The sequence below is a fragment of the Ascaphus truei genome, chromosome 4, assembly GCF_040206685.1.
Source record: "Ascaphus truei isolate aAscTru1 chromosome 4, aAscTru1.hap1, whole genome shotgun sequence".
In the NCBI taxonomy this organism is placed as follows: domain Eukaryota; kingdom Metazoa; phylum Chordata; class Amphibia; order Anura; family Ascaphidae; genus Ascaphus; species Ascaphus truei.
In genome coordinates, this window is record NC_134486.1 from 120,149,320 (window position 1) to 120,164,577 (window position 15,258).

General features: G+C 45.3%; 1 protein-coding gene across 2 annotated transcripts in view; it reads left to right on the forward strand.

The window, feature by feature from the left end:
* Positions 1-15,258, forward strand: part of SYNE1 (spectrin repeat containing nuclear envelope protein 1) — a 603,546-nt gene that overhangs the window by 26,603 nt on the left and 561,685 nt on the right. For both annotated transcript variants that reach the window (XM_075596504.1, XM_075596505.1), the window contains exon 2: positions 11,000-11,307. In XM_075596504.1, the coding sequence (XP_075452619.1) occupies positions 11,241-11,307 (67 nt within the window). In that variant the 5' untranslated portion in view covers positions 11,000-11,240. The remainder of the gene's footprint in view (positions 1-10,999; positions 11,308-15,258) is intronic.

A 15,258-nucleotide genomic window follows, 5' to 3' on the forward strand; every position in this document is an offset into this window, starting at 1 on the left:
AGGCGACCGCCTGGGCGGAAGAGGACATTTGTATACCCGCTCCTGTGAGTACCGACCTATCAACACTAAACATATAGCGGTGCTATGGCCAAGTCAAGGGCCAGGGCTGCAGGGTCTCTATGGATCAGGAAACTCCCAACGTGCAGAGCATTGCAGGCTGGGGTAGGCCTAACACATTTGACTTGCCCAGAGACATTGAGAAGCCCAAGGCCTTAGCCCCTGCTACCCTTGTCTCTCCACCATCTATTGTGAGGCCCAAGACTATTAATACCCGGCCCGGAAAAGCAAGATAACCTTCAAAACCTCTCAGGACTGGTGAGACTGGGTAGATTGGACTGGAGAGGATGGTCCAGATGGGGAGATATCGGCCACCAGTAGGATCTCTTTTGGGGGAAGTCTACTGCCTCATTTAAATCTGAGACATCAGGGGTATCCTCTAGGTGACCTCTGAGTCCCAGTTATCGGCAGAGGCTGTACCTGCTGGGAAGGTATTGCCATGGTGGGACCCTATGTTCCAGGGTTACATCCCCTATATGCATGGGACCGGAGTCCAGTGCCATAGACCGTCTCATGGGTTTGAGTACCCCTATGTCCCCAAGCCCATCATGCGGGAGATTGAGGCTAATAGGGAGGAGTGTTTAGAGGATGCCATATGGGCATATTTGACATCCAAATGTCGGTATTCCGTCTGCCACATGGAAGACCGGATTACTTACTTAATGGGGATATGGAAAGTGGGCAGAGCTATCTATATGGACAGGGTAGAATACCTGTCCGAGCGTAACCCGAAGAGAGTTTATTTGGTCACTATTCCTGATCATACGGGGCAGACTGGTTAAAAAGCCTGACCCGTCTCATTACTACTGATGGGGTAGTAGGTTCTCCCTGTTAGGAGGGATCTAGGCCTCATCATGTAAGAGTGTATGCGATTAAGTGCATACTGTTCTATTGAAGTTAAGTGTACTATTAATTGTATGCCATGTTGTTAGTTATCACTATTGTTGTGCTATTTCATGTGTTCTAAGCTGAAGGATTATACATCAAATTTGGTTCAAAGCGGAGACGATGGATTTTCCACCAGAGGGAGAGTGTAGCTATGTCTGGTTTTGGCTACTACCCTACCCTGAATGGCATGAACATTCTGGTATGTGCAGGCAGTGTTAGGCCTAATCCGGGTTTTCCCCAGCAGTGAGCAGCTCCTTGAGTTGCAAGGGGAAGACGGGACCAGGCCTGTGTTCTGCCCGATCCTGGGCTCAGACCTTGAATCCTCCCCCAGGACCTTAAGAGGTTGCACTTCCTAAATTTTAGTTGTCTCTCCCCTTTGAGAGAGACTGATCTCACAGAAGAAGTGTTAAGGGCTCTGTCACTTTCTGTCCCCTCCCTTAGGGGAGTGGAAGTGAGAACCATACCCTCTGCTCCAGCAGGGAGTAGAGGAAGAGCTAGGACAGACCTCTGGGGCCCATGACTGGGGTTGTGTCCAGGGACCATCCTGAGGCTGGAGACCAGTGTTAATGTATGCAGTGCTGCCTGTATGTTGTATATAATGGAGAAGAATAAAGATCTTCCTGTTATCAAATATACTCCTTGCTGGGCTTGCAGTCTGTCAAGGGGTGTATGAGAGAGTTCTTCCACAGGGACTGCTTCCAGCACTCCTGGAGCCTGCGGCAGATGGAGGTACTGACAACGAATGAAGGGGAACCAGATATCACCCCTAAAGCCTGTCCTGTTTTCCCAACAACATCAGCAGGATCTCAGATCTTCTATGAGCCACAGGTATGCATCTGCACTACACACCTACTACTCGGGGAATCTCCCAGAGGGTGCGGGAAACACTGCTACATATATATTTTTTTATATACTGTATATATAAGTAAATACTTCACCCAAACCAGAGTCCGATAAAGGGAGACATAGCACTGCAAAATATATGTTCAAATGTATATTGTTGTCCAACAAGAACTATGTTTCGGTCGACTGAGGAACCTTCATAAGAGCAATGGTTTGGGTGAAACATTTCATTATACTTTTATACTTAACAATTGGTGCACTTGCCTCTGTCTCTCTCTCTCTCTCTCTCTCTCTCTCTCTCTCTCTCTCTCTCTCTCTTTCTCTCTCTCTCTCTCTCTCTCTCTCTCTCTCTCTCTCTCTCTCTCTCTCTCTGTCTCTCTCTCTCTCTCCACCTATATATATATATATATATATATATATATATATATATATTATATATATATATATATACAGTATATGGATCAAAAATGTTTACAGATCTGACACAGTTGAGTGAGTGAATTTTGTGAGTTCTGGATATTTTGATTATATAAAAACCTTCAAATATGTTTACCAAGGTGGCACTTAAAATAAAAAAGTTGCATATCAGTCTCAAATATTCAAGTTATTTTTCATTATGGTTTGTTTTGAACATCGTGGACATCTCAATGATCATCCAGAGTCTGAAAGCTGTTTGTAGCAAATGTACTGTACAGCTAACACATTAATACATTGGACCATATTCACTGAGCGGTTCTATTCCATAAGATTCTTGCGAATGGGCCATTTGGTGTCTTCTGGCACTGGATGGTATCTCATGGAATAGCACCACCTAGTAATATTGCCCAGAATCTCCAGCCTATAAATTGTATTACTACATAAAACATGGCTAGCCAGCTGGTGGGAGGAAGTCTGGATGTCAGAAGAATTTAATTCAGCCTGCTGAGGGGAACCAGAATGGTGGACTTAAAGGTCCGTAACCACACTGACATAGCATGTTCTCAGTTTTGGCACTTCATTTCTTCGGTATTTGACAGCCATGAATGAGAATTGTTGCAATTGTTTCATTATTCTCACAGCATTAACTAACTATATTAACTTCTCTTGCATTGTAAAATGTGTGCGGTGTCAAGTGTGAAGTTCTATGATGTTGGAAACTTAAACATTCGATTAAAACATCCTAAGTATATTTTGCTGAGCTGTAAATACATTATTGTGGTTTACTATGCTCTACCAAGATACTATTTCACTTCCAGTCTTGTTAACACTTAACACGTTAGCAAGTACAGTACACTTACTCACACCATCTTAAACTGTCAGAAATTGCACATCAAATGCTGGTGTCAAAAATATATTTCTGGTGATGGACACTTGTGGTTTCATGCTGTTAAGAAAAAAAGCCCACTTAGGTGTCTGAAAATGTGATATATTCTGGTGCAAGGTCTTTACACTGTTTTTTTCTCCAAAGGTTACGCAGATTATAATGTGCAAATAGCAGGAGTTTAGGGGGTGACCTAGATGACACCATTGTTATAATGGGGTGTGTCCAAACTGTCAACTCTGCTCCACATTGCTTCTTAGCTTAAAAAAAACTCCCTCATGTCTGCAGTGACATCAATCTCCCTGGCTAATGGATGCCTGATGTAAGAAATGTTATTAATGAGCTTCTTAGCTTTGAAGCCGCCACAAACAGAAATGGAGGCTTATCTAAACATTCTTTTATTTTCCTTGATACATAAACCTAGCAGTGTTCACCAATCTATGCAATGTGCAATGGACCTCACAGGAGTAGAATAGCACATTCATCTTGAGTGCGCCCCCATGGCAAAAATCCTTCTTTTCTAGGGGATCATCGGGCTAAGTGGTCGGCCCCATGCGAATGGAAATAGAACCCCCTCCACACAGTTTCTGTCAGGCAGAGGGGTGGAGGAGTTGCGGCCATGTGATCACTGCTGAAATTATCACATGAACACAAATGCCAGAGGTGGAATGCCACTCTGGTGCCACCAGGCCTCTGGCACTGAAACACAGAATTCCCCTCCCCCAACCCCCCGAAAGCAAAAATGAAGTCATTACATATTCTGATAGTTCATGTGGTGACAGTCTATTCCTAACTTTTTTTATTTTTATTTTGCTGTGTTTTTAACTTTTTCTAATGTTATTATTATTATTATTTTTATTGTTCTGCTGGTGTCACCTCACTTTTCTTAATGACATGAATGGCAGTGGCGATTTTCACCTCGCAAGTAGGCACATTTTCAGTAACTGATCTCTCCAGAATTCAACTACAGAATTGACCGAGGGCTAAAATGGCTAAAAACGCCAGCAAAGGGAATTTGCAATGATAAAAGAATGCCTAACATTTGTGAGTACGGCAGATTGCTGCTTTAACTCTTTGAGTGGGTCTGACACTCAGGGGGGCCGCATGACAAAGTAGCTGGAAATGCTTGTTTCGCTAGTGGAGATCGCTCCATATGATCTACACTGATGAGGAATGGAAGAGGGGTGACTCCTCCCCTTTCCATTCCATCATCACTGTCAAAGCAATCACTGCCATCACATGATTGTGAGAGCCGGACAGGCCTTTTTTTTCTTCTAGGTGGGAAGTCGGAGCTGAATTGTGTTAAACATGCTTCCCGAGATACTTACCTCCGAAGCTGTCCCTGGTACCATCCCTAGCTGGTTAAACAATATAGAGTTTAAATCTTCTGCTGCATGGGAGCCAATAGGAAACATCATTTGTTGTGGCTTCCTATTGGCACACATTCCGTGGGAGATTTAAGATCCAGGAAGTACTGGCAGCACCTACCGATGTACATATCTCGATAAGCAGATGGTCCCTAGAGCTGAAATTAACGAGATTCAACTCAGCAGCCTATCAACATTCCAGGTTTAAAGAGCCAGAGCGCGGACTGAACTTTTTCATCAACTCAGCAGCAGTAAAAATACTGTATGTATATTATTGGAATGCTGCTTTAATAAATACATTTGTTTTCACATCAACTTGGCTGCTGTACTGACTTAGTAGACATGACCTGGCTGTGGCATGCTTCTTGAGATGTTTATTGCAGACGTTGATAATAAACTCCATTGTGTGTGCAGCCCTATTTTTACAGCTACAGTAGTCTTTGCTACATATTAAAACTTTAGAAAAAATGTGCTTAAAGGAAGTTTAGTAAGAGGAGGCTTCCACACTTTGCTGATTTATTATCTCTCTACATCCGCAACATGTTTTCTGCCTGTTCCTGTTTTTTATTTTTTTTGTTGTTTGTTTTTAACGGTGTATAAGAGAGATTGACATGATTTATGGAATTTTAAAGAGGTCCAACTTTTGGAAGGCAGCAATTCACTTGGAAGTAAGCAGCTAATGATGACTAAACCACAATTAACTATATATGGGAACGTTCCATCAAATGCACAAAGGTGCAAAAAAAAAAAAAAAACATAGAATTTATCAAATAAGCATTGTTTTTCTCCTCTCTAATAAACATTGAGCTATTTTTGCACAAGTTAAAGTTTGACAAATAACCCCTGTAATTAAAAATGAATGTTAGCACCTTGTGAATTCTCAAGAAGTGATAATTAGTGAATTATTTTTAATCGTACTTCAGCTGGAACTGGAACTTTGCTCTCTACGGTAAACACCAACTATAGAACATTGAATCTAGTGAAAAAAAGAAAGCGGATAGTTTGATAGCAATCAGTGACAACTCGGTATGTAACTGAACAATCCTTGTTGGTCTCTTTTCAAAACTATTTCACCTCTCGGATCCTTTTGTAGGTTTAACTTATAACACTGAGGGGAATTCTCAAAAAGTAAATAAATGGAAAGAATTTTTTTTTCCGGTATTTAACGTAACATTACGTTTTTCATCCTTTTCCCCTAAAGTCATATCGCAAGCGTTAAAGAAGCGATAAGGGGCTTAGTACAGCATTGTTTTTCATGGCAGCGTATGGAAATGAGGAAGTAAGGAGTTTACTAAACTCTGATACCTAGCGATAACAGGATAAAAAATACTGCCATGTTTTTATTACCTACCCCAGGCTGCCGTTAGGCCTATGGCCTATGCAGTGACACCATTATATACATAGGCAACATAAGACTAGAAACTCTACATGATGAAAATACATAATTAAACAATGTACAACGTAAAATGTTAAGCCCTTAAAAGCCCAAGTGGGCGGCTTGTCACAGTCAACCCCTTACTAGTTGACCACTTGGGCTGCCACAGACTTAACATTCGCACATACTGTACAATACTTTATAGATATTATGCTTTTTGTGTTTTCTTTGTAGGAGGTTTTTGTTGTATGTTATAGGAGCATCTCATGCCTTTTTAATTGTTTTCATTTTTTAACACAAGTTTGAAGCAGGGGGGTCTCAGTAGCTGCACCCCATTAATTTTAGCTCCGGGGTCCCCCTGCTTTCGGAAATACTTACCTCCATAGTAGTTGCCGGAAGCCACTCCGGCTAAGCTAGCTGGGATTTAAAGTTTAAAGCTCTCGTGTTACGTGGGCCAATAGGAAGCTGAACCTGATGACGTCACGGCTTCCTATTGGCAAGCAGGCCGTGGGAGCTTTGAAACTCTGCCGTTACGTAAACCCTGGTAACCAAGCAGAGTGGCTACCGCCACCACCCCGTACGGAGGTGGGAATCTCCGGAAGCAGGGGGGTCTCTAGGGCTGAAATTAATGGAGTTCAGCTCCGGAGACACCCTGATTCAAGCCAATGTAAAAAATGAAGAAAATAAGAAAAAAGTCATGGATCGCCACTACTGGTGCCTGAAGGCATTAAAGGTGTTAAATTATTGTGTGCCATGGAGTTTTGCAAGAAATCCTATTACATAAAACAATGGTAGAAAAGTGTGGTATCTCCTACGCCTCTTGCAATTTAATTTAATCTAGCGCTGATTACCGTAGATTTCTATGTGAATGCTTATGTAGCCAGGTCCCCTCCGGTCCCCCACGCTCCGGTTTTCCCTCCCTCCTTACCCCTCACTTGTGGGGATGTTGCGGCAGGGCGATGGAGTTTGCCGGTGGCTCCCGCCGTAGGATGCCACCATGTTGGGTATGCATGCGCACGATCGCAGAGTTGCGCATGCGCAGAAGCGGCGAGTGCAAGTTAGGGGTCCTACCCGAGTAAGGCAGACAAAGGGCACCCAGTGGCTGCCATTAGAATCGCGCTTGCGCAGTGTCATATGCGCATGCGGTCTCAATGGTAATTGTGCAGCAGAGAGATTACAACTCCCATGAGGCTTAGGGAGAAAGCTGCCTGGTGACACACGATATCCAATGGAATGGCTGGATTGCTTCTGAAGGAAGGAATGACTACTGCCTGCTGGGACAGGAAGTGAGGAGTCAAGACCTGGACACTGAAGGTGCAGGTAGTGTCCACGGAGCAGTGCTCCAGGGACTAGGCCAGAGGTATACCACCCCAGGGACCAGTTAGTCCCCTGAGACATGGTAGAGAATTACTGTATGGTATAGGGAACTGCCTTAAGACAGGAACTCCTTCACTATACTCATAGAGAGAGAGAGAGAGAGAGAGAGAGAGAGAGAGAGAGAGAGAGAGAGAGAGAGAGATGCTGCAGGACAGTGCCTGACTGTCAGTACAGCGCGTAGCTGAAAAAGTATCTGACTCCATAGCAGAGACTGTTCGCAAAGGATCATCCAGCAGGGGATCCCTCCCCTGGGGAGTCAGACTGTGTACATAGACAGAGGATGAGACACGCACTCAATATCAAGGGTAATAGAGGTGGGGTACTTAGCTGCCGGTGCGCTGGTGCTGGGGAGCTCCTGTAGTCCCAAATGTTCCAGTACAAAGAAGAAGAAGCAGGCACACGGTCTTACTCAAAAGGAGGTTTAATATGCCATAAAGTCCGCATAAGGCATATTAAACCTCCTTTGAGTAAGGACCGTGTGCCTGCTTCTTCTTCTTTGAGTCAGACTGTGTACTCATTCCTGCAAGGAGCAGCGCGTCGCGCCATGGGATCACGTTGCGGAGCTGTTGGTCATCAAAGGATTTACCTGGTCAGGACAATGACCAGGGAGGTAGTATAAGTGCACCAATGGGCTCCACCACAGGGAAGCGCTATCCCTCACACTCACATTAACTTTATAGCTGGTGGACACTCAGAGGTTAAGTGCCCTGGCACATTGGTACACCAAGGCCAAAGGGTGATGCAATGACTGATATGTGAAGTAATGCCATGATTGACATGTGGCGTGGTACCCTGATAATAATGATGTAATGATGTTACGCAATGAGAGTTTTACCGAAGTTACAGTACATGCTCAGTAAATACTGTTTATTCCCATTGTGTGTATTTACTGTATGGTTGTTCTGGTGAGGGCACACTCCCACCACGTTGGGATCACTCATCAGTGGAGGCGCTGCACCGTGTGTAAGTATACCCCAGGCTCCCAGTGGTGGAGGTTCAGGCCTCCTGTTAGCCTCACAGGTGACAGCAGCATCAGTAGTTATTGTACCCCAGGGGTACACCCGCTACACTTATTTGTATCACAAGCATTATTTTACACTGAGTTAACACCGTTTTCAGGTATGCAAGTGAGAATGAATATTGTAACCCATTTATAAATAAAGAAATATTGTGAATATGGTGGTAATTCTAAACATTATCGTCAGAATCCCATTTTTTTCGCCAAATTTCAATGCAGCGATGTTAAGTTTTAGTGAATGTAGCCCAAAGTCTCACATTTATCTAGTGAAAACTTTAATAAAATAAACATATAAATGTAAGATATTATTAAGCTTATTATAGATATATTAATTTGGCAGTTTTTGTCAGCCCTGACTGTTGCACCCTAACAATTGTCTCTGGTGCATTACAAAGCAATAGGAAAATTGGGGTTTTATGGGGTTAGATATCAAAGTCAAATGTTGAGCAGAATGAACGCAAATTGCATCATTTTTAAATTTGCGTCACTTTGCGTCACTGTATCAAGGTGTTTGCACGAAATTTTGCGCCATGTGTGTCATTGAGATTTGGGAAGATATGAGGAGTAAGGGACGAGTTACATGACACACAGATTATAATGCGATGTAGTAAGCTCTGTGTATAACTTTGTCGTAAACATTTCTTACTGTAAATTTCCATCAAATGTAATGTCAAAAGTGACGCTGTGAGCTCATTTGCATGTCACTTCCCAGAATCCCTAGCTGCTGTGGATGTATTGTATACTAAGAAATAATGGGGAGAGGCAGGGTTGCAGACCTGTCTGAGACATGTTAATGTGCTCACAAGGGATATTTTTATTTGCAACAAATGTAAGATTTTTTTTTAAATGATTTTGATTAATTACCCCCTTACTCTTTCGGTCATACTGTATGCACTCCATTAAAAAGCTTCTTTCTCAGAGACACCTTGACAAAGTGCTCCGGCGTAGGTGGTGCGTTCATGTAGTTCCTGCATATGGAAGTCTGCAATAAATAGCTGATTTTTTGCGGTGGAGTCTGCCTGGGGTCATTTCTACTTGAAGTCACTGGCTGTGCTCTGGTTCCCGTTTTACTACATTGCTCAGAAAAGGGTACAAAAGTTTGTCTAAAAAAATGAAAGGAATTGTAAATAAACGCTGGGGGGGTGAGGGGGGAAAGACAATATTATATTTGAATCAATATGCTGGAAAGTTTACATCACTTTTGTACATTTGTACATAACCCCACACACCACTAGTACTGCATATGCACATGCATTGACATTTCATATTTTTGTTTATGTATGCATGAATGCATTTTTGTAATTTCCATAGTTCCAACAATATTATACCACATGTGCAGCCGGGCCTTACCTGCGTGCGGCCCTTACCCGGCAGCAGAGAGAGCCCATTTTGGTGGTCCTAACGCAGAAGTTAGGCCCCACCAGAAGTAGGGCCCAACTTCTGCAATCACTTTCTACGTCGCCTCATTTGGAGTTTGGGCCCTGACTAGTTCTGCCACTGGAGCCAAAAATATATATTCATTTCTTTTTATAGCGTTAACACTATATATTTGTTGATGTCGTATTCTGAATTAAAGTTTTGAACATCAGTGAATATATATCAAATACAAAAACAATGGTTTACACGTTTGAACTAAATAATAAATACAGGAAATTAAATACTGATTGTGATCTAGTTACATTTTATTTTTTCAATGAAAGGGAACTCACAAATGATGTTCCATCTCTTTAACATTTATTCTTAACCTACTGCACCGACACACTTTATTCGAGCAAATACCCGGTATGTACCTGGCAGATACCTGGAATGCGCCGCTCCTCACCTCTGACAAGCCCCGTTGCGTTTGCCTTCCCAGCCTGGGTTCATGCCTGGCTGATGGGCGGCTGATTTGTTAAATTATAATGATTAGGATTTAATAGGCTGCAATGCTTCGCGTGTCTACAAGAATGCATAAATTCATGAATTGTAATGCAGTATATATATATATACTGTGCAGTATTGCAGCCAGCGGGAATAAAATGCTTCAATCCCTGCCTAGAAAATAACCCAATATACTCGGGCAGAAAACAGTCACAAACCTCAATACACCCGGGTATACCCGAATTCGTGGGACTAGCCGAGCTCGAATAAAGTGTGTCGCCAGTGTAGTCATTCTTACACAAGTGGGGAACGTTCAGAGAGTTGGATTTATTCTGATTGTGAAATAGAGACAGATCACTGCAGTGTTCCAGTTCCTCTGTACCCTGATCACCTTAATAATCAATTAGATGCAACATTCTTTATTCAGTTGAAAGCTACAGTACTTATAAATGGAAAATACAGATTACATTTGCCATGGTATTTGTACATATCTGATTTCTTTTGGACCCACATATAAAAATCTACCTTAAATTAACTTGTTTTGTAACACTTGAATTGTTAGATTTTATGGGTGCTTTCAATTACAGTATATCGAAATTCGATATACTTTGTAGTTGTTTAGGATGTTATATTTTTATACATACTGTTTGGCTATCCCACTGTTACATTTAAGTCTTTGAAATGAAAATTATTGATGGCTGGCACACACTAAGATGACTTTATTTGTTTGTGGATTTTGCACTCAACACATCACTGCTAAGTGTGCTTTCGACAATAATTGTCTCCTTGGCATGAGTGATAAAGTATATTCTGCACTGCCAATCTTTGTCAGAATAGCTAATGAGATTACAGGTTTTAGCTTTGCAAGATACCCGTGCAAGTCTCTTCTCAAGCCTGTTTCTTTATCTCTTTAGACAGCTCAAGCCTTTGATGAGAAGGACAGGATTCATTACAACCTATAAAAGCAGCACAGACATCGTGAGAGGTCTGCATTTGCTTGGGGCGCAAAGTAACAGTAACTCAGACATCAACTGTCGTGCGAGAAAAGAAGGTAGATGATGCTTCAGAGGAGCAGTAGAAGACTTTCCATTACCTACTGAGGGCAAAGCCTGGTTTGCAGATTACACCAGTAAAAAGATCCTCAGCACAGACATCATGGCTACATCTCGGCTGTTAAATAGGTCCTCAAGAGACATTGCAAATGTGATGCAAAGACTTCAAGGTAAGTGTTTTATTTGTTATTCAGTTTACCAAGGACAATTTTTATGGTGGAACTTACAAGAACTGAATTCTTGCACCTTTTTTCTAGAGATCATCAAGAAACATCATTCAGTGATTATGAAATCATTAGGACATATGCTTGTGTAGAAAGGGCTCTATGTTTGTTTATGTCACATTTCCCTATTTCAAGCTGGATTACTTAGTGCAGTGATTTTCTTTGCTTGGGATTCCAGGTTGTTGTCCCTACAGACACATCAGTCTATATTGCTGTATATGTATTGTTTCATTCTGTCCAAAATGTGGTCCAACTAATAGCAACTTAACACATTGATAACATATTTCACTCTAAAAAAAAATTGTTTTGTGTTTTGTAGAACTCTTGTTACATAATTGATGAATTCCTTCAGTACTTTCCTATATTATATATATATATACATATATATATATATATATATATATATATATATATATATATATACAGTGTTCGACAAATCACCCAAAAATCTACTCGCCCAAACAAAAAATCTACTCGCCACCTAGTCCCGCCCCCAACCCCGCCCCTAGTCCCGCCCCTAGTCCCGCCCCCAACCCCGCTTTAAAATAAAATATATAAATAAAATACATTTAATAAATTCCTAGTCAGAACAACATTCATTTTTGACATAAATGTATTTATTGTATTACATTATACTACAATTAGGCCTTGTTACATGTGTGTGTGTGCGTAAATTTCAGATCTAGAAATAAAAGCCACAGGTGAATGACTAGTTTCCTGAACCTCTTAACCAGTGTCTGGACGTCCCTGCTTCATAATATCTAAAGCAGTAATCCCGCCTGGGATCTTACCTGATCCGCAGTCCCTCAATGTCCAGGTACCTCATTCCCGCAATGTTACACATTGGAGGGGATGTGTTCCCTACCTGTCTTCTGGGTTAGGGGGGGATTCCGATATCTTCCGTGTGAAGCTTGAGTCAGATCTGGAAGACAGCAGTATAGGTTATTTCGGTGTAGTATAGGGTAAGTAAGATATATAGGGTAAATAAGTGATCCAGAGTGTGGGGGGGTTAGAGAGCTAGAGGGAGAGAGAGAGTGGGGGGGAGAGAGAGAGAGTGTGTGGGGGGGAGAGAGAGAGAGAGTGTGGGGGGGGAGAGAGAGAGAGTGTGGGGGGGGAGAGAGAGAGAGTGTGGGGGGAGAGAGAGAGTGTGGGAGGAGAAAGAGAGAGTGGGGGGAGAGAAAGAAGAGAGAGAGAGAGTGGGGGGAGAGAGAGTGGGGGCAGAGAGAGAGAGAGAGTGGTGGCAGAGAGAGAGAGAGAGTGGTGGCAGAGAGAGAGAGAGAGAGTGGGGGGGGGAGAGAGAGAGAGAGAGTGGGGGGAGAGAGAGAGAGTGGGGGGAGAGAGAGAGAGCGTGGGGGAGAGAGAGAGAGAGTGGGGGGAGAGAGAGAGAGAGTGGGGGGAGAGAGAGAGAGTGGGGGAGAGAGAGAGAGAGTGGGGGAGAGAGAGAGAGAGTGGCGGGAGAGAGAGTGTGAGGGGGAAAGAGAGAGAGAGAGTGGGGGGAGAGAGAGTGTGGGGGGAGAGAGAGTGTGGGGGGGAGAGAGAGTGTGGGGGGGAGAGAGAGTGTGGGGGGAGAGAGAGAGTGTGGGGGGGAGAGAGAGAGTGTGGGGGAGAGAGAGAGAGAGAGTGTGGGGGGGAGAGAGAGTGGGGAGAGAGAGAGAGAAGAGAGAGAGTGGGGGCAGAGAGAGAGAGTGGGGGCAGAGAGAGAGAGAGTGGGGGCAGAGAGAGAGAGAGAGTGGGGGCAGAGAAAGAGAGTGGGGGCAGAGAGAGAGAGTGGGGGGGGAGAGAGAGTGGGGGGGGGAGAGAGAGAGTGGGGGGGGGAGAGAGAGAGTGGGGGGGAGAGAGAGAGTGGGGGGGGAGAGAGAGAGTAGGGGGGGAGAGAGAGAGTGGGGGGGAGAAAGAGAGAGTGGGGGGAGAGAGAGAGAGAGTGGGGGGAGAGAGAGAGAGAGTGGGGAGAGAGAGAGAGAGAGTGGGGGGAGAGAGAGAGTGGGGGGAGAGAGAGAAGAGAGAGAGAGAGTGGGGGGAGAGAGAGAGTGGGGGCAGAGAGAGAGAGAGAGTGGTGGCAGAGAGAGAGAGAGAGTGGTGGCAGAGAGAGAGAGAGAGTGGGGGGAGAGAGAGAGAGAGAGAGTGGGGGGGAGAGAGAGAGTGGGGGGAGAGAGAGAGAGAGTGGGGGAGAGAGAGAGAGTGGGGGGAGATAGAGAGAGAATGGGGGGAGAGAGAGAGAGTGGGGGAGAGAGAGAGAGTGGGGGAGAGAGAGAGAGAGTGGGGGAGAGAGAGAGAGAGTGTGAGGGGGAGAGAGAGAGAGAGAGAGAGTGGGGGGAGAGAGAGTGTGGGGGGAGAGAGAGTGTGGGGGGAGAGAGAGTGTGGGGGGGAGAGAGAGTGTGGGGGGGAGAGAGAGTGTGGGGGGAGAGAGAGAGTGTGGGGGGGAGAGAGAGAGTGTGGGGGAGAGAGAGAGAGTGTGGGGGGGAGAGAGAGTGGGGAGAGAGAGAGAGAGAAGAGAGAGAGTGGGGGCAGAGAGAGAGAGAGTGGGGGCAGAGAGAGAGAGAGTGGGGGCAGAGAGAGAGAGTGGGGGGGGAGAGAGAGAGTGGGGGGGGAGAGAGAGAGTGGGGGGGAGAGAGAGAGTGGGGGGGGGAGAGAGAGAGTAGGGGGGGAGAGAGAGAGTGGGGGGGAGAAAGAGAGAGTGGGGGGAGAGAGAGAGAGAGTGGGGGGAGAGAGAGAGTGGGGGGAGAGAGAGAGAGAGTGGGGAGAGAGAGAGAGAGTGGGGAGAGAGAGAGAGTGGGGGGAGAGAGAGAGAGTGGGGGGAGAGAGAGAGAGAGTGGGGGGAGAGAGAAAGAGTGGGGGGAGAGAGAGAGAGAGTGGGGGGAGAGAGAGAGAGAGAGTGGGGGGAGAGAGAGAGAGAGTGGGGGGAGAGAGAGTGGGGGGAGAGAGAGTGGGGGGAGAGAGGGTGTGGGGGAGAGAGAGAGGGTGTGGGGGAGAGAAAGAGGGTGTGGGGGAGATGGAGAGAGAGGGGGTGTGGGAAAGAGAGAGGGTGTGGGGGAGAGAGAGGGTGGGGGAAAGAGAGAGTGTGGGGGGAGAGACACAGAGGGGGGAAAGAGAGAGTGTGGGGGGAGAGACACAGAGGGGAGAAACGGTGGGTGACACACACAGAGGGTGGGTGATACACAGAGAGAGGGTGACTGACTGGGGGGGGGGGGTGACTGACTGGGGGGGGTGACTGACTGGGGGGGGTGACTGACGGGGGGGGTGACTGACTGGGGGGGTGGTGACTGACGGGGGGTGGTGACTGACTGGGGGGGTGGTGACTGACTGGGGGGGTGGTGACTGACTGGGGGGGTGGTGACTGACTGGGAGGGTGGTGACTGACTGGGGGGGTGGTGACTGATTGGGGGGGTACCTCTGGTGTCACACACATACACATGCTCCCATACACACATACACTTGCTCCCATACACACATACACTTGCTCCCATACACTTGCTCCCATACACATACACTTGCTCCCATACACACATACACTTTCTCCCATACACATACACATGCTACCATACACATACACATGCTCCCATACACATACACATGCTCCCATACACATGCTCCCATACACACATACACTTGCTCCCATACACATACACACATACACTTGCTCCCATACACATACACATGCTCCCATACACACATACACATGCTCCCATACACACATACACTTGCTCCCATACACATGCTCCCATACACACATACACTTGCTCCCATACACTTGCTCACATACACATACACACATACACTTGCTCCCATACACATACTCACATACACTTGCTCCCATACACATACACTTGCTCCCATACACTTGCTCACGCTCACACACACACACACACCGGGGGGAAGGAAAGGCCACGACCAGCACCA